Genomic DNA, 19,943 nt, shown 5'->3' on the forward strand with positions numbered 1-19,943 from the left:
CTGACTTGGGGTGCCTTGGCTTTTTAGGATGCCTGATTTGAGGGAGTGGTGTTGAGCACCCACAATTTCAGTTGAAGTCAATGGGAACTTCAGATGCTCAGTACTTATGAAAATTAAACCAAGTTGGGCAGTCAAAAACTTGAAGCAGCCAAGTCAGTGGCCATTTTTGAAAATTTGGTTGTAAATAAATGGAAGTGGCAGAATAGAAGGAATCTAAGTACAATTAAATATTCTATATTAGTTTTCTGGGCGTTTGACCCTTTTTCTTTCTATCACAATAAAATAAGGAATTGTTTGTCACATCAGTGGTTACAAGGATGAAGGCTTCTCAAAATTACTGAGTAGTGAATTGGTGGCTCCTTTCAAGAAGATAACCAGTAAGAAAAGTGGAAGGAGAGCAGGGAGTACACATCACTTAAGTGAACCGCTTGTTCAATGTGCAATACCAGCAAGGATCATTACGGTGTATATTGTTTAGTGTACTATAATTATATGTATACTGTAAAACCTACATTTATTTATTCCTGGAATTTTAGCAAGAACCTTGACATTTTTGCCATTAAATGACAACCATATTGCTGCAGGGGTGCTGGAACAATTTTTAAAGTCGGGGTTCTGAGAGCCATTGAACCAAACTGTGAACCATGTGTATGATGGAAACCACTTCAAGCCAGGGAGTGTGGCACGCACCCCTAGTTCCAGCACCCATGTATTCCTGAAGAGAAGACTTGTGTGGATATAGCAGAGACTACCTTACTAAAGTGCCTCTAATAAAATTGTTTTACTAAATACAATAGCAAGCTAAGGAGGGAAAATTGCAGAGCTTATGTTTTGAACCAGTTGCAGGTTTGAATGTTAACAGTGTGCTGTAGTCTTGATTCTCCTTTCACTTTACAGCAGTTTTACATTCATATAATATCACTGATTTCAATGGAGTTAGTCCTGATTTTTACTATGTAAATGAAAGGAGAATTGGGGCCCTTCAGTTCTATCATTTTAATGTAGCTGCTCCGTCCTTTTATCAGTCAAAGGCAGAGCCACACATCTAGGGAGAGCAGGATACTGAGGGCTGGGGTGTGAATCAGAGTACAACTCTGCCCTTTGATAGCAGAACCATCTGTAGGATCCAACAGTCCAGCACAGAATCATATGTTCCCACAAGCCTGCATACTGTCGATTGACGTCTTAACTACAGTACTAGCTTAGCTGGCAATTGACATATAAAATGGCATTGACAGTGCCATCCTCCGTAAAGTTCACCAATGTCCTTCTAATTAGCTGCTGTTCATAGATACCTTTTGTGTAACTCCAGGTCATCACAGCTCTGTATGAGTGATGAATTGTGGGAGGGATATAGCACAGAGACTGTGTTCTATTGTAAGATAACCATTCAGTTCGACCAGTAAAGCCTTAGACAGGCAACAGAGGACATTATATTTCCTTGTTTAAATGTCTGTCTTCTTAAAATAAAACTACATACAAATGACATTTCTTTTAGGGAATTGTATAATTGAGGACTTCAATCTTACAAGCTTCATGAACTAACTTTTTTGTTCTTCTTGTTTTAGTGACACAGGAACAAAACCTCCAGAAAGTGGCATATTTGGGTTTATGATTAATATTTCAGCATTTTTAGGTATGTATGGGGTATTTGGTCTGAGCATATTAAGGGCCAAATTCTGTCTGAATATCAGAGAACCTGGATCTAGAAGTAGGATGAGTGCTGGTTGCCCCTATTCTAGTCCCCACAAAATACTGCAGAGAGCCTACTCCAGAACACTATAGAGGGAACTGCAGAGTGCCACTTTGGGGTCAGTGAGTGTATGGTATGGATCAATTCTCTGGTCTACTAAGACTACTTAATCAGTGCAAAGTGGCCTTAAAGCAGCTAGAAATGCCCAGTGGAAGAAAACTGTCAGCTGATATAAATCTGGTTGCATCAATTGCTCCCCACCACAACCCATAGTATAAGGGAAAGGAGGGGCCAGGGTGGGTGTGGAACCAGGAGAGGTGTGGTAGAACAGTGGTGCGGGCTCAGCTATGCCTGGTCTTCCACTGGCATAAGGTTCCTTAACAGGTTGGATAAAAATCAGTGATTTTGATTTTTTTTTAAATATCTGATTTTTAAAAATTTAAATTAAATATAGGTTTAGTTAAAAAAATAAATCTATTCAAAATAACATTTGAAATTGACAACCTATGTTGAGGCCTAAACTTACTATAATCTATTAAAATAATTTAAATTAAATACAAAAAGGAAATTAAGCTGCATATTTGCTGTTTCAAAGAAAGTGAAATAACTGAAATGGTTGAAGTCACTGGCTAAGCACCTGGAACCAGAATTTGTTGACACGCTATACCAGCTTTTGATAGCAGTGGCCTCTTCTGCAGGTGCAGAGAAAATATTTTCATCATTTCAGTGTATTCAACTAGTTCAGTTCAATGACTAGTTCATTCAAAAGGGAGTTGAAAAAGCAGGAGAGCTTTTTATCCTCTTCCAATTTATGAATAAAAACAGGTGTGAGAGAATGAGCTCTACTAGTTCTAAAATCTTGAAGGACATGGTGAATAGAAACATTCAATTCACGAACTGCAGGCAATACTTCCTTTAATAAATAAGTTAGTTTTAAATGTAAAACATGTTTTGATAAACATTTTGATCAACTTTTTAAATGTATCCAACACATTTAAAAAATGCCGGTTTTGTGTACTTTTAATTGAATTTGAATATCCATTCAAATAGATTGACACAAATCACAAGTAAAAATTAGTTATCATCTAGTAAATAAGAAATGCACCATTAACTATTTTCTAACATAATAAAAATGTAAAAAATAAGAATCTGAATAAATGTAAGTTTAAGCTATGTAATTACTTAAATGTGTATAGATATAATGTATCCTCCTGGTGCGCAAAAAGAAGAACCAATTTAGTATAAAGGCTATATTTAGTTGTAAATTGACATGTTTCAGTGGTTACCACCAATTTGAATCAATCTGTCTTATGAAATTAACTAAAAAGTACACATGCAAAACACATTGGATTATTTGAATCCAGGTTTCCTGCTTGCTAATTAAAATCATGATCAAAATCAGTGATATAAATTGCTTTGATTTAAATCAATCCACCCTGTCCGACCCGTCAGGAATCTTGCAGCGGGGCCAGGCGGTCCTGAATCAAGGAACTGCAACTGACTGCGCACCCTCCTCTCATCTGATGGAGTGGAGAATCTAGGCCTGTATATTTACGCATATATGTTCCCCAACCCCAAAATGGTGTCTATACACAACCTCCTTCTCCAATTATATCACCTCTAAAGGCCTATCTGCATAGGCAAGTTTACTGTGTTGGGGAAATTGTGTATAACACCGTATGATTTGTTCTTCCCTATGTAGACAAGTCCTGAGTTATGAACTGTGTTGTTATACTGTTCTTTACAGAGCCCGATTTACAACATATTGACCCCCTCCTGTTATAATGCAATTCTCTGATGCAGTCAATTTTCATATGTAAATAGGTCTCTGATAGGAATTAATTGAGTATTAGGGCCTATAGATTGAGTATGAGCCTAAAGACAGTGATATTTTGGCAAAAAAATATCTGTATACACTAGTTTGGAGGGCTCTTATGGCAAGGGCTAGTCAGAATTGGGCCCCAAGAGTTAAGAACAATTTCTGATGACATAGTTGGGTGCACTTTTTTTCCTGTTACATCCAACAAAGAAACTATATGCTGGTCATTAACAGATGTGGTTCCCGAATATAGATATCTATCAGGGCAGACTAAAGTCTAATAAACTGTCCATCTTCCAACTTAGTGCTCATCTCCCTGTCATAACCTTTCTTAAGAACATAAGAATGGCCATAGTGGTCAGACCTAAGGTCCATCCAGCCCAGTATCCTGTCTATCGACAGTGGCCAATGCCAGGTGCCCCAGAGGGAGTGAACTTAACAGGTAATGATCTAGTGATCTCTCTCCTGCCATCCATCTCCACCCTCTGACAAACAGAAGGTAGGGACACTATTCCTTACCCATCCTGGCTAATAGCCGTTAATGGACTTAACCTCTATGAATTTATCCAGTTCTCTTTTAAACCCTGTTATAGTCCTAGCCTTCACAACCTCCTCAGGCAAGGAGTTCCACAGGTTGCCTGTGCGCTGAGTGAAGAAGAACTTCCTTTTATTTGTTTTAAACCTGCTACCCATTAATTTCATTCAGTGGCCCCTAGTTCTTATATTATGGGAACAAGTAAATAACTTCTCCTTATTCACTTTCTCCACACCACTCATGATTTTATATACCTCTATCATATCCCCTCTTAGTCTCCTCTTTTCCAAGCTGAAAAGTCCTAGCCTCTTTAATCTCTTCTCATATGGGACCCGTTCCAAACCCCTAATCATTTTAGTTGCCCTTTTCTGAATCTTTTCTAATGCCAGTATATCTTTTTTGAGGTGAGGGGACCACATCTGTATGCAGCATTCAAGATGTGGGCATACCATGGCTTTATATAAGGGCAATAAGATATTCTCCATCTTATTCTCTATCCCTTTTTTAATGATTTCTAACATCCCATTTGCTTTTTTGACCGCCGCTGCTCACTGCGTGGACATCTTCAGATAACTATCCATGATGACTCCAAGATCTTTCTCCTGATTAGTTGTAGCTAAATTAGCCCCCATCATATTGTATGTATGGTTGGGGTTATTTTTTCCAATGTGCATTACTTTACATTTATCCACATTACATTTCATTTGCCATTTTGTTGCCCAATCACGTAGTTTTGTGAGATCTTTTTGAAGTTCTTCGCAGTCTGCTTTGCTCTTAACGATCTTGAGCAGTTTAGTATTGTCTGCAAACTTTGCTACCTCACTGTTTACCCCTTTCTCCAGATCATTTATGAATAGGTTGAATAGGATTGGTCCTAAGACTGACCCTTGGGAACACCACTAGTTACCCCTCTCGATTCTGAAAATTTATCAGTTATTTCTACCCTTTGTTCCCTGTCTTTTAACCAGTTCTCAATCCATGAAAGGCTCTTCCCTCTTATCCCATGACAACTTAATTTACATAAGAGCCTTTGGTGAGGGACCTTGTCAAAGGCTTTCTGGAAATCTAAGTACACTATGTCCACTGGATCCCCCTTGTCTACATGTTTGTTGACCCCCTCAAAGAACTCTAATAGATTAGTAAGACATGATCTCCCTTTACAGAAACCATGTTGACTTTTGCGCAACAATTTATGTTCTTCTATGTGTCTGACAATTTTATTCTTTACTATTGTTTCAACTAATTTGCCCGGTACTGACGTTAGACTTACCGGTCTGTAATTGCCGGGATCACCTCTAGAGAGAGCCTTTTTTAAATATTAGCGTTACATTACCTATCTTCCAGTCATTGGGTACAGAAGCTGATTTAAAGGACAGGTTACAAACCATAGTTAATAGTTCCGCAATTTCACATTTGAGTTCTTTCAGAACTCTTGGGTGAATGCCATCTGGTTCCGATGACTTGTTACTGTTAAGTTTTTCAATTAATTCCAAAACCTCCTCTAGTGACACTTCAATCTGTGACAATTCCTCAGATTTGTCACCTACAAAAGACGGCTCAGGTTTGGGAATCTCCCTATCATCCTCAGCCATGAAGACTGAAGCAAAGAATTCATTTAGTTTCTCTGCGATGACTTTATCGTCTTTAAGTGCTTCTTTTGTATCTCGATCGTCCAGGGGCCCCACTGGTTGTTTAGCAGGCTTCCTGCTTCTGATGTACTTAAAAAACATTTTATTATTACCTTTTGAGTTTTTGGCTAGCTGTTCTTCAAACTCCTTTTTGGCTTTTCTTATTACATTTAATTTGGCAGTGTTTATGCTCCTTTCTATTTACCTCACTAGGATTTGACTTCCACTTTTTAAAAGATGCCTTTTTATCTCTCATTGCTTCTTTTACATGGTTGTTAAGCCACGGTGGCTCTTTTTTAGTTCTTTTACTGTGTTTTTTAATTTGGGGTATACATTTAAGTTTAGGCTCTATTATGGTGTCTTTGAAAAGTGTCCATGCAGCTTGCAGGGATTTCACTCTAGTCACTGTACCTTTTAATTTCTGTTTAACTAACCTCCTCATTTTTGCATTGTTCGCCTTTCTGAAATTAAATGCCACAGTGTTGGGCAGTTGAGGTGTTCTTCCCACCACAGGAATGTTAAATGTTATTATATTATGGTCACTATTTCGAAGCGGTCCTGTTATAGTTACCTCTTGGACCAGATCCTGCGCTGCACTCAGGACTAGATCGAGAGTTGTGAGTTCTCTCTCCCCTTGTGGGTTCCTGTACCAGCTGCTCTAAGAAGCAGTCATTTAAAGCATTGAGAAATTTTGTCTCTGTATTTCGTCCTGAGGTGACATGTACCCAGTCAATATGGGGATAATTGAAATTCCCCACTATTATTGAGTTTTTCATTTTGATAACCTCTCTAATCTCCCTTTAGCATTTATCGTCACTATCACTGTCCTGGTCAGGTGATCGATAATAGATCCCTACTGTTATATTCTTATTAGAGCATGGAATTACTATCCATAGAGATTCTATGGAACATGTGGATTCATTTAAGATTTTTATTTCATTTGATTCTACATTTTCTTTCACATATAGTGCCACCCCCCCTCCCCCACTTTACGACCTGTTCTGTCCTTCTGATATATTTTGTACCCCGGAATGATTGTGTCCCGTTGATTGTCCTCACTCCACCAGGTTTCTGTGATGCCTATTATATCCTCCTTTAACATGAGGCACTCTAGTTCACCCATCTTATTATTTAGACTTCTAACGTTTGTGTACAAGCACTTTAAAAACGTGTCACTGTTTATTTGTCTGCCCTTTTCTGATGTGTCAGATTCTTTATGTGAATGTTCCTCGTCTGATGTGGCCCATACTTTATCCTCTTCCATCCCCTCCTCCTGACTAAAATCTTGATGCTGGCTGCATGGTTGTCAACATTCTCTGCTCTCTAAAATCCAAATTGTAATGGGACTGAAATGACCCTGTTTCCTAAATTGTCCCAAAGTAATTTATGGGAGCAACTGGGGAAGATAGTATTGAGGAGACCCTTTCAGAATAGCATCTGAAAATAATACATGTAGAACTTACTACTTTTTTAGTCCCCATTCCCACTCCCATCACAGTAGAATTAGAGAAGATGTAATTCAGTGCATAGTGGTTTTAAGTGAATTTTGTAAATGTATATGTAATTTCACCAAAGAAAATGAAAAAGGATAACATAATTGCATGGTAAATGAAAATAAATCTTTTGGGGTGTTTTTTTTCTTTCTGTTTTTAGGTGCAGCTACAATGTACATCAGATATTTAATAATAGAGAAGCAAAACGAATCATCACATTTTATGAATCCTTCATGTAACTTAATTACATTGTGTATTGGATTGCTGGGCTGTATTGGAATGGGCATTGTTGCAAATTTTCAGGTATGGTCCAATTTTAATCACAAATCTAATTTTAAAAGTTTTAACCATAAAAAATTATAGATTTAAATGGTTAATGCTGTATTTATGGATCAGTAAATTAACAACATGAAAAACAATGTTTTACTTCCATCTGTTCCACTAGTCTTCCAAAGGAAATATTTGGCTCCTAACTCTCTTAAGGCCATGTCTACACTAGAAACTTTTGCCTGTGTAGCAGTATCGGTTAAGTATACTGCTACACAGGCAGTTTACCTGTTTAGCTTATTCTACTATTTAGCTGTTTAGCTGTTTACCTATAAGTTACCTGTTTAGCTTATTCTACTATTCTAATATCAGGACTGCTTTGCTGATATAAGTTACACCAGGCAGGTTTGCTGGTCTAGATATACTGGCAAAACCTTCTTGAGTACAGGATAGGCCTTATTCACAGGTAAAGACAGGGTGTAAATAGCACCAGTCTGCAAGTTATCACTCTAGTGAAACAAGTGATCTGTTAAGCCTTTCAGGTTTAGAGTGGAGGGAAAAACAAATTAGGTCTTCTCTACCCTAGCTTTATTGGCAAACCCTCCTATTGTAGATTCAGCATATACCAACAAAAGCTGGGACTGCTTATATGCTTAAAGTTAAGCACAAGTGATAGTACCTTCCTTTTTTGAATGAGGATGGACTTAAGCATGTGTTTAAATGCTTTGCTGAGTCAGGACGCATAGGAACACAGAAGACCATGCAGTTTAGAAGGATATGTGAAGGTAGATGTGACCTAGAGCACAGAAATTTTGCAACTGTAAGAAGTAGTGGGTTGTGAGCTAGGCTGAAATTTGTGTGTGTTTGTGTGTACGTGCAACTTGCATCTTCCTGCTGCCTGAGAAAGTAAGTCTTATTCTAAGAACACTTGAGTGGAAATATTTTGTTTTTATGTCCAAAGCCATTATAGTTTATACTGTAAAAATTGTAAGCAAATGACTAAGACAATTTACTAATCCTATGTCTTTGTTCACTTCTCTTTCTTTTAAAAAGAAAACAGCACACTTCCTGAGCTTAAAGATACTTGACCACATTGGGTAATTAGTGTTCTCATAGAGCAACAGAACACACACCATCTATTTAGAGACCAAGTAAAAGTATATTTTGTTCAGCTAGTCAGCTTTTTACTCATCAACTGATGTCATGCAGGATGCAGCAGACTCCAATTTGGGCTACAAACTCAGGTTTTATTATGCTCTCCAGGCTGGTAGACAGTGGGGACGTTGCAGAGGTGAGGGCAAAGTCTGTACCTATTTTTGGAGTGCTGACTAGCAGGGAGGGAGACTGGCTGTTCTACTAAGAGAACTTAGAATCATAGAATATCAGGGTTGGAAGGGACCTCAGGAGGTCATCTAGTCCAACCCCCTGCTCAAAGCAGGACCAATCCCCAACTAAATCATCCCAGCCAGGGCTTTGTCAAGCCTGACCTTAAAATCCTCTAAGGAAGGAGATTCCACCACCTCCCTAGGTAACCCATTCCAGGGCTTCACCACCCTCCTAGTGAAAAAGTTTTTCCTACTATCCAACCTAAACCGCCCCGCCCCCCACTGCAACTTGAGACCATTACTCCTCATTCTGTCATCTGGTACCACTGAGAACAGTCTAGATCCATCCTCTTTGGAACCCCCTTTCAGGTAGTTGAAAGCAGCTATCAAATCCCCCCTCATTCTTCTCTTCTGCAGACTAAATAATCCCACTTCCCTCAGCCTCTCCTCATAAGTCATGTGTTCCAGCCCCCTAATAATTTTTGTTGCCCTTCACTGGACTCTTTCCAATTTTTCCACATCCTTCTTGTAGTGTGGGGCCCAAAACTGGACACAGTACTCTAGATGAGGCCTCACCAATGCCGAATAGAGGGGAATGATCATGTCCCTCGATCTGCTGAAAATGCTCCTACTTATACAGCCCAAAATGCCATTAGCCTTCTTGGCAACAAGGGCACACTGTTGACTCATATCCAGCTTCTTGTCCACTGTAACCCCTAGGTCCTTTCCTGCAGAACTGCTGCCTAGCCACTTGGTCCCTAGTCTGTAGCAGTGCATGGGATTCTTCCGTCCTAAGTGCAGGACTCTGCACTTGTCCTTGTTGGACCTCATCAGATCTCTTTTGACCCAATCCTCTAATTTGTCTAGGTCCCTCTGTATCCTATCCCTACCTTCCACCATATCTACCACTCCTCCCAGTTTAGTGTCATCTGCAAACTTGCTGAGGGTGCAATCCATGCTATCCTCCAGATCGGTAATGAAGATATTGAACAAAACCAGCCCCAGGACTGACCCTTGGGGCACTCTGCTTGATACTGGCTGCCAGCTAGACATGGAGCCATTGATCACAACCCGTTGAGCCTGATGATCTAGCCAGCTTTCTATCCACCTTATAGGCCATTCATCCAGCCCATACTTCTTTAACTACTGGCAAGAATACTGTGGGAGACCGTATCAAAAGCTTTGCTAAAGTCAAGGAATAACACATCCACTGCTTTCCCCTCATCCACAGAGCCAGTTATCTCATCATAGAAGGCAATTAGTTTAGTCAGGCATGACTTGCCCTTGGTGAATCCATGCTGACTGTTCCTGATCACTTTCCTCTCCTCTAAGTGCTTCAGAATTGATTCCCTGAGGACCTGCTCCATGATTTTTCCAGGGACTGAGGTGAAGCTCACTGGCCTATAGTTCCCAAGATCCTCCTTCTTCCCTTTTTTAAAGATGGGCACTACATTTTTAAAGATGGGCACTTTTCCCAGTCATCCGTGACCTCCCCCGATCGCCATGAGTTTTCAAAGATAATGGCCAATGGCTCTGCTATCACATCAACCAACTCCTTTAGCACCCTCGGATGCAGTGCATCCAGCCCCATGGACTTGTGCTTGTCCAGCTTTTCTAAATAGCCCTGAACCACTTCTTTCTCCACAGAGGTCTGGTCACCTCCTCCCCATGCTGTGCTACCCAGCGCAGTAGTCTGGGAGCTGACCTTCTTAGTGAAGACAGAGACGACAAAAAGCATTGAGTACATTAGCTTTTTCCACATCTTCTATCACTAGGTTGCCTCCCTCATTCAGTAAGGGGCCCACGCTTTCCTTGACCACCTTCTTGTTACTAACATACCTGAAGAAACCCTTCTTGTTACTCTTAACATCCCTTGCTAGCTGCAACTCCAAGTGTGATTTTCGCTCCTGCATGCCTGAGCAATATTTTGGGCCCAATGGACACTTTGAGGTTCTAATATCCCTTACCTCCTTATATGCGTCCCAGGCTTGCTTTCTGTATTGTCCTGCTTCACCTCTCTCAATACCATTACTCCTCAAACATTTTAACTACAAATATTTTTGAGGTACCTTGAACCAGAAATAGTCCCTCCCTTTGCTACTGCCCACTTGCTGGTAGCACACTTCATGCTCCTAAGATGCCAGGTCTGCTCCTGGTGGTCCCCTCCTTCTCTTTCTCTCAGTACATGCTTTGGAGACAGAGCAGAGAGCAAGAACCACCAGACCAGACAAAAGAAGTGTTACGGGAGCAGAATAGGCAATATCAGTACAACATCAAGAGCTACCAGTACTGCAATGAAGAGAAAAAAGTAAGATAGTAAGCAGAATGACATGAATGTGCGGTTGGAAATCTTGCAAAACAGAAGGTCTAGAAATATTTTATTTAAAAAAATACAATAATAAACTTCTCCTAGCCCTGACCAGAGATCAGAAAGAAAAATTTTGATCTCTGCCCATTATCTCCTTTTTTATTTTAACTTTCTCTCTCCAACTCTTTTTTGTTCTTTCTTTAAAAGTTTCTTAATAAGGTTTTGGGATCTTGTCAGAAAGCATAAGATGAGTTCTCACTGATTCTGACATTCCTTATTTTACTATTTGGACTGCAATACAAACCAACTAAAGTCAGAGCCCCATCGTGCTTCATGCTGTACAAACACATAATAAGGTACAGGTCCCTGCCTCAAACAGCTTACAGTCTGAAGAGACAGGCAAAGGAAGTATCATCCCCATTTTGCAGACAAGAGAAAAGAGATATTAAGTGGTTTTATCAAAGGTCTCCCAGGAAATCTGTTGGAGTGCTGGGAATTGAACCCTGATCTTCTGGGACCCACGCCACTATCTTAATCACAAGACTGTGTTACCTCTCTGAGAGTTACTTCTTAACTAGATGAAAATGAGATAAATGAGCAAAGTCTCATTATTACCTCACTCTCATTCTCTGTGCTGGATGAGGAAAGGAATACACAGAATTGCATGGGAACTCTTCTGAAAGTAACTGATGTAAAAAACATCTAAATTCCACCATTTTTCCCAATTCCTTTCTAGCTTGAGAGAAGCATTCTACACCACAGTATAAACTCCTGCTAGAGTTGCAAAAGGCCATCCAAACCAAGTGTTTTGCAATTATTGCAAAGTTCCTGTGTTAGTGCTTCTGCAAACCTAGTAGAAAATCAGTTGATTATGTCCCTTGAGGGGAAAAAACTGTGGGATGTTATGAAGTATTTCTTTAATCTTCCCTGGGATGTCATGTAGCCTGCTGTACTTTATCAATAATTTACCAAAAGCCAGAGCCAAACAGTATGTTTAAATAATTTACAGCATTTTGCAAAGTTTGTTAACAGCTTTGATTTCACCTCTGAAATCCGGATATTTGAACTTTCATTTATTATTATGACTATCCTCGTATAGTAAAGTTCATTCTTAGTAGAATTAATCTGTTTCAAGCCATTTACTGTGTATAGAATACACTAATAATTCATTGTTTGCCAGTTTCCTCCTGTGACTTAATGTGATCACATATACTGTAGGTTTTTATATACTGAGAGTAGAAGATTTCTCATTTGGAGTGGAGGAAACCATTTTAATGAGGCACCAAGAGAGAAACATGTTTTTTGTTGGAATGGAGAGGCTATTTTCCCATCTTTTTGTTCTGCCATGTTTGTTATGTGACTTTCTGATAACAAACTCAGTCATATATTGTTAGGCCACAATATAGGCACATTTTGTTTTGTACACAGTATTGTGCGTGTATAGTAACCTAACAATGTACAATTGTGTATAGGGAAGGAACAGAGAAGAACAGTAATAGGCAACCAGAGAGAGCTGAGAAGAGAGATAAGGCCTGTGAGTTAGCAAATCCATGGATGGTTTCAAAAACTGAGGAATACAGTTTTGCAAGTATTAAACGTTGGATGTTTCAGGCTAAAATGTCTCCAGTGCAGTGTCCAGCTCTGTTAGTATTACCTTCAGGCAATATTTTGTAACAAAAGGTTTACACGCTATAGAAATTAAATCATATAAATCACGCTTTGGATCTTAAAAATAATCCCTGTTATTGATTTGTTCTATCAGTAGCAAACAAAAAACAATTTTGGCATAAAACTCAGAGAGGGAGCCCAGTCACATCATTAATTTTGATTCTCATTTGATCTTGCCTGTTTTACATTCTCATCTCTTAATGAGGGCTGTCAAACGATTAAAAAAATTAGTCACGATTAATTGCAGTTTCACTTGCACTGTTAAACAATAATGGAATACCAATTTAAATGTATTATAAATATTTTTGGATGTTTCCTACATTTTCAAATATACTGATTTCAGTTACAACACAGAATACGAAGTGCACAGTGCTCACTTTATATTATTTTTTATTGCAAATATTTGCACTGTGAAAAAGATAAACAAAGAAATAGTATTTTTTCAATTCACCTGATACAAGTACTGTAGTGCAATCTCTTTATTGTGAAAGTGCAACTTACAAAACATAGGATTTTTTTTTTAACATAACTGCACTCAAAAACAAAACAATGTAAAACTTTAGAGCCTATTAGTCAAAGCATGAAGGAGCATATGAACATTTAGCATATCTGGCATGTAACTATCTGGCAATGTTGGCTGTAACAGTATCATGCAAGTGCCTGTTCTCACTTTCAGGCGACTCTGTAAATCAGAAACAGGCAGCATTATCTCCTGTAAATTAAACAAACTTGTTTGTCTTAGTGATTGGCTGAACAAGAAGTAGGACTGAGTGGACTTACATGAGGTAAATTGAAAAATACTATTTATTTTATCTTTTTTACAGTGCAAATTTTTGTAATAAAAAATAATACAAAGTGAGCACTGTAAACTTTGTATTCTGAGTTGTAACTGAAATCAATATATTTGAAAATGTAGAAAAACATCCAAAAATATTTATAATAAACTTAAATTGGTATTCTATTATTGTTTAACACTGTAATTAAAACTTCAATTAATCACGACTATTTTTTAGATCTAGTTAATTTGTTTTGTGTTAATAGCATGCATTAACTGCAATTAATCGACAGTCCTACTCTTAATTTATCTTATCTCTTTTGTTTATTTATGTTGTATTTTGGGTACAGCCTGCATGAAAGACATGACAAAATAAGGACCCAATCCTTCAAATTTCTGAGTACCCTGAACTGTCATAGATGGTGATGGGAACTGGGGGTCTTCAATACCTTGGGTCCTACAGTTGTATGGTATAGTAAATGAACTGAACAGTTATTTTTATTATTAATAATAGTACTTGGCTCTTACATAGCACTTATCTGTAGATCTCATAAAGTTTTATGAAAATATGTATCATCCCCATTTTACTAGCGGGGAAACCGAGGCACAGAACGGTTATGTGATTTCCTTAAAGTCAGAAAATCAGCCGAAAAGCTGGAATTAGAACCCAGCTCTCTTAACTACCCAGTGCAGTTCCCTAACCAGTAGATCATACTGTACCATTAACTCACTTAGAAAGTTCATGTATGGTGGTGGTTTGTTCTTCTCTAAACCCTCATTTTTCCCTAGTTAGAGAAATAAGTCAACATGTAAAATGCTATAGTAAGGCTGAATGAGACTGGCGGGAGGCGGGGACTTCATTCTTTCTCTCTCCAAAACAAGTTGCTACATGTTTTGTGAAAACACTTCAATTTCACACATGCTGTGAATTTTATAATTTGCTTTTATCTATACAAATCTTGTGAGCTCGGTTGTAAATTTTTAATCAGTAAAATTAGTTGTAAGGAAAGTTTTTTGGTCATTTTGGTACTGGGGAAGGCAGGGTGGAAAGTATAATTTTAATGGTTTCAGAGTAGCAGCCGTGTTAGTCTGTATCCGCAAAAAGAAAAGGAGTACTTGTGGCACCTTAGAGACTAACAAATTTTTTTGAGCATAAGCTTTCGTGAGCTACAGCTCACTTCATTGGATTCATGCAGTGGAAAATACAGTGGGGAGATTTTATATACACAGAGAACATGAAACAATGGGTGTTACCATACACACTGTAATGAGAGTGATCTGGTAAGGTGAGCTATTACCAGCAGGAGAGAAAAAAACCCTTTGTAGTGATAATCAAGGTGGGCCATTTCCAGCAGTTGACAAGAACGTGTGAGGAACAGTGTCGGGGGGGGGGGGGGAAATAAACATGGGGAAATAGTTATACTTTGTGTAATGACACATCCACTCCCAGTCTTTTTTCAAGCCTAATGTAATGGTGTCCAGTTTGCAAATTAATTCCAATTCAGCAGTTTCTCGTTGCAGTCTGTTTCTGAAGTTTTTTTGTTGAAGAATTGCCACTTTTAGGTCTGTAATCGAGTGACCAGAGAGATTGACGTGTTCTCCGACTGGTTTTTGAATGTTATAATTCTTGACGTCTGATTTGTGTCCATTTATTCTTTTATGTAGAGACTGTCTGGTTTGGCCAATGTACATGGCAGAGGGGCATTCTGGCACATGTTGGCGTATATCGCATTGGTAGATGTGCAGGTGAACGAGCCTCTGATAGTGTGGCTGATGTGATTAGGCCCTATGATGGTGTCCCCTGAATAGATATGTGGACACAGTTGGCAACAGGCTTTGATGCAAGGATAGGTTCCTGGGTTAGTGTTTTTGTTGTGTGGTTGCTGGTGAGTATTTGCTTCAGGCTGGGGGGCTGTCTGTAGGCAAGGACTGGCCTGTCTCCCAAGATCTGTGAGAGTGATGGGTCGTCCTTCAGGATAGGTTGTAGATCCTTGATGATGCGTTGGAGAGGTTTTAGTTGGGGGCTGAAGGTGATGGCTGGTGGCGTTCTGTTATTTTCTTTGTTGGGCCTGTCCTGTAGTAGGTAACTTCTCGGTACTCTTCTGGCTCTGTCAATCTGTTTCTTCTCTTCAGCGGATGGGTACTGTAGTTGTAAGAATGCTTGATAGAGATCTTGTAGGTGTTTGTCTCTGTCTGAGGGGTTGGAGCAAATGCGGTTGTATTGTAGAGCTTGGCTGTAGACAATGGATCATATGGTGTGGTCTGGATGAAAGCTGGAGGCATGTAGGTAAGTATAGCAGTCAGTAGGTTTCCGGTATAGGGTGGTGTTTATGTGACCATCGCTTATTAGCACTGTAGTGTCCAGGAACTGGATCTCTTGTGTGCTTAAATAAATACATTTGTTAGTCTCTAAGGTGCCACAAGAACTCCTTTTCTTTTTATAATTTTAATGGTATTGCTCCTGAATGCTCAGCAAAACAGCCAGAAAGTGTGGGCGGAAGATAACTAGCAATGTCTCCTAAAAGCAAAAGAACTTCTGTGAAGGTGAACAGAGGTGAATCAGGTGTTTTGTTCTCTATTTTTAATCATACATTATTTTAAAATACAGAAGTGAAATACAATTGGTGGGATGGTGTTAAGAAGCGACTGACTATTAAAGGAGAAACTCCTCAGAACATGATGAGTTAGGCAAATTTTCTGAGCCCTTTTTTAGCATGTATGGAGGTGAGGGTGAAAGGCAGAGACGGTCCAAGAAATAAGTTAGAAAAGAAGAGAACAGTGGTGCTGGTAGCAACACCTGTAGTTAAGCTTGCTTAACACTTTCAATTTTAAGACCCTGTTTTCATATATAGAAAGCATGGTGGGGAAAAGGAAAATTTAGATACCACAGTACTGAACATAGTATAAAAATCTAAACAGAATAAAACACAATGGGTGGGGGGCGGGGCGGGCAGAAGGAGTGAAGCAAAAGGGGGGGAAGCAGATGTTGAAGACAACAACAAAGTAAAATTACACCATCATAGGAAAGGAAAAGGAGAGAAAGGTGGCTTCATGCCGGGAAGGGAAAGAAGATATAACAAAAGCAAGGAAGACGTGTTCTATTAATGCTGCCTTGCACTGCTCTGGTGGCAGAAACCAGCTTAAAAGCTGGTTTAACTAGCTATGAGAAGATTTCTCTGGCACAGAGGTTATTTAGATCTGGCATAGTTTAACATATGCGGTTTATACATTTAGACAATCCAGGAAGTTCTTTTGACTGGCCATATACTTTATTTTACTGTAGGTTTCACTTCCAGATATATTTCAGAGTGAAAGAATCTTCAATAACCTGGATATCACAACATAAATAAAGATGGCTGATGACATGGAAAGGGGAAGGAGCTCAGGGGGTGATAGAGGGATATGGAGATTTACACTTCAAAGTCACTGGTTTGGACTGCTGCACACCACCCTCCCCCCAGCTTTTATATTGCACACTGTCTGACTGACCATCTGAGAGTGGGGTATTTGAAGTGACCTGCCAGTTCTAGTCTCTGACCAGCAGTGAGGAAAAACACCACCAAAACATTTCATTGACAGTTGCAGCAGAAAAACTAAGGACTGGCTAGGTATAGAGAATATGAACTTATCACTCCTCAAACCAGTCCCTCAAATATAAAATGAAGACATGTTGGCAGATAGTATAGGCAATCTTGCATCATCTGTGTGGTACCTCTTTTGTGGGAAAAGCACTCAGTTTGCCAGTGCCTTCAAGCTGGCATCTTTCACAATCACTGAATTGTTCAGGTGGTATTTGGGATTTAGCTGGAACTGGTGGAGATGGCAGTGTTGTCTGAGTTCTTTTCTCTGGCCTGGTTCAGGTTAGATATCTCTCAGGATGATGAAGGCCCAATGTCCCAGGAAGTGGTGGGGCAGCAGCCAAGATGGTGAAGCTCACCTCAGTACCCAAATTTCCCTCCCCAAAATCTCTTTAAGGACCCAAAAAGGGAGTGATGGATGGAATAGCTAGTCTCCTCATTTTTTCTCCACCAATTAGGCCTAATTTCCAACACATCAGTTTTTGTTAATTGATTTCTGGTCCTCTATTCCTCTTGTTTACTATTTAACATTTTAACATGGTCCTTGAGTTATATCAGTCAATCTTTTTGTTCATACAAATTCAGTCTGTCTCGCTTTTTCTCCTTTTCCCTTCAACAACTGTTGTTTATAGGTTATTGACACATTCCTTAACCTTTCCCTCACCTCCCACAGCAGAGCTCGCAATTAGGACAGATCTGTAGGCCCAATTTTTACAGCCAGTTTCTAGGCACTACTGTAATATGAATAATAACAGATAATCCCTCTGCTGATTCTTTTTCCAGGAGTTATCTGTTCCCAGCGTCCATGATGGAGGAGCTCTTGTGGCTTTTGGCTCTGGTGTTGTTTACATTACACTTCAGTCTGTCATCTCTTTCAAGTCATGTCCACAATGGAACAGTCACTGTACATGTTATATAAGGATAGCCATCTCTATCGTGTCATGCATAGCTGTCATTCCCAGTATCCTTTTTGTGTATCACATTGTATCTTTATATGCAAATGTTCTTCCTCTGACATTAAACCACTTCTAAAGTAAGATAAATGCCAGGCTACTGCTTATATTGCAGATGGAGCACCATGTTTAGCAAGTTGGCATTGTAAGAAGCATGAATGGCAGTTACCGGATATTTCTAGAAGCTACACCTCAGTTGTCAGTAGCGTACTTAAGTCTTATGCCCTTGTTTCCTACTTTTTTTTTTTTTTTTTGGTTGGGGGGTAGGGAAGAAAGCAAAGGGGATTCTATTCTAAGAGACAGCTAGTGAATGTAAATACAACACACAGTGCAGCACTCATGTACAAGAGTTAACCCTATAATAACCAGCCACCAACACACTACATACAGGCCAAACTACCCTGTAAGAAACAAAGAGGGCAGGTGGGAGCCTACCTATATTTGGCCCTCTGACTGAAGAGGCAAGCAGCCATCCTTCTAGCCTGTACTGTCTCCTCCTGGATAAACTATCTAGCCATCTTTGGAGTGTTAGGTAGAGGAACTAAATACTGAAATGCATAAGTTCCCATTACGTAGGCACTTTCTGTCTCAATTTCCTCATTGAGTTCCCAAAAATAATCCACACAGTCTTTCTGTCCACTAACTTCCCTGCTTGGAATCTGCATTTATTAACAAAACAATCCTCAACTTGAAGTTCCAACATAAAGGGCTCCCAGCTCTCTTTAGCTAGAGTCCTTCCACAGACCAGTGCCTTCCTTGTCCAACTCTGTGACTCCAAGAAATCAGCAGGCAACCTCCCTCTGCTACTGTCCTGGCCCTCCCTTGCTTTCTCAGGGTCTTACTCCCAGGCTGCTTCTCTGGAGTCCTCAGCTTCTGTTTAGACCTTTCTTCAGAGCCTGCCACAGTAAGCCAACTTAATCCCTCTGGTTCCCTTTCGCCAAACAGTTCTCTGCCCTTTATGAGGCTCACATGTTTCATCTGCCCCCAATCAATCCTGCCCCCTCTGGCTAGGATATAGTTAATTAGCATATAGAGGTGTGATTGAACAGGGTTGGCTAGCCTCAGGCCTCCTGGCCCTGAAATAGGCAGACCACCTTGCCATCAGAGTATGTGCAATAATTTACTCCTGGAGGAATTTATGTGCCAAAAAATTAAAAATTCTGTGCACAATACTTTAAAATTCTGCAAATTTTATTTGTCAAAATAACACTACCTAATCACACCAGTTTCAATTAGTTTGGTAATTTATTTCAAAATACCTGTTAGCAAATATGTCTGTAACAGTACAGAGACACACAAAAAATTCCCCCAGGAGTAGAGAGTTAAAGAACTCCCTATGACAACCCAGTTCCTGTTTCTCTTCCTCCTCCCAGAGCCTAGCTGGGGGGGCTAGACACACACAACCCCTCTACCCCCAGAGCCCAGCTGTGGGAGCCCCCCAGCCCAGATATCCCCCAGAGCCCAGCCATGCCCCCCCTTGCCCAGATACTCAAACACCTCCACACCAAAGCCCAGCCATGGGCCCCCCCGCAGCCCAGACACCCGCCCCACTACCCTCAGAGCCCAGAGAGAGAAATAGCCTGATGCTGGGTCACAGGCTTGTGTGGAGTTTCCTGCACACCACTGTCTCTTTCCCTCAAGGCATGTGGGGAACTGCAGCTGCTGGGAACCCTCTAGTTCCCTTCCCCACCGCCTGGCAGTGTCTTCTATGTGCTAGCTGGGCTCTGGTGGGTCCAGCGGCTCCCAGTAGCAGCCAGCAGCATTGCAGACAATTTCTATGGGGGAAAGGAAATTCTGTGAGCACAACATTAATTTCTGCAAAATTCTGCATTGCCCAGAGGCACAGAATTTCCCCAGGAGTAGCAACAGCATGCAGTAATTGAAGTTATACAAATGTTTCA

General features: G+C 40.0%; 1 protein-coding gene across 4 annotated transcripts in view; it reads left to right on the forward strand.

Annotated features, from left to right (window-relative positions):
* The window catches only part of DRAM1 (DNA damage regulated autophagy modulator 1), a 36,649-nt gene that overhangs the window by 9,113 nt on the left and 7,593 nt on the right, over positions 1-19,943 (forward strand). For all 4 annotated transcript variants that reach the window (XR_006289183.1, XM_007072274.4, XM_027834478.3 and 1 more), the window contains exons 2-4: positions 1,569-1,636; positions 7,329-7,471; positions 17,873-18,050. Coding sequence is in view for 3 of the 4 variants with exons in the window: in XM_007072274.4 (XP_007072336.2) it covers positions 1,569-1,636; positions 7,329-7,471; positions 17,873-18,050 (389 nt within the window). In the remaining variant the exon portion in view is untranslated. The remainder of the gene's footprint in view (positions 1-1,568; positions 1,637-7,328; positions 7,472-17,872; positions 18,051-19,943) is intronic.

This window comes from Chelonia mydas, chromosome 1 (genome assembly GCF_015237465.2).
Source record: "Chelonia mydas isolate rCheMyd1 chromosome 1, rCheMyd1.pri.v2, whole genome shotgun sequence".
Lineage (NCBI taxonomy): Eukaryota > Metazoa > Chordata > Testudines > Cheloniidae > Chelonia > Chelonia mydas.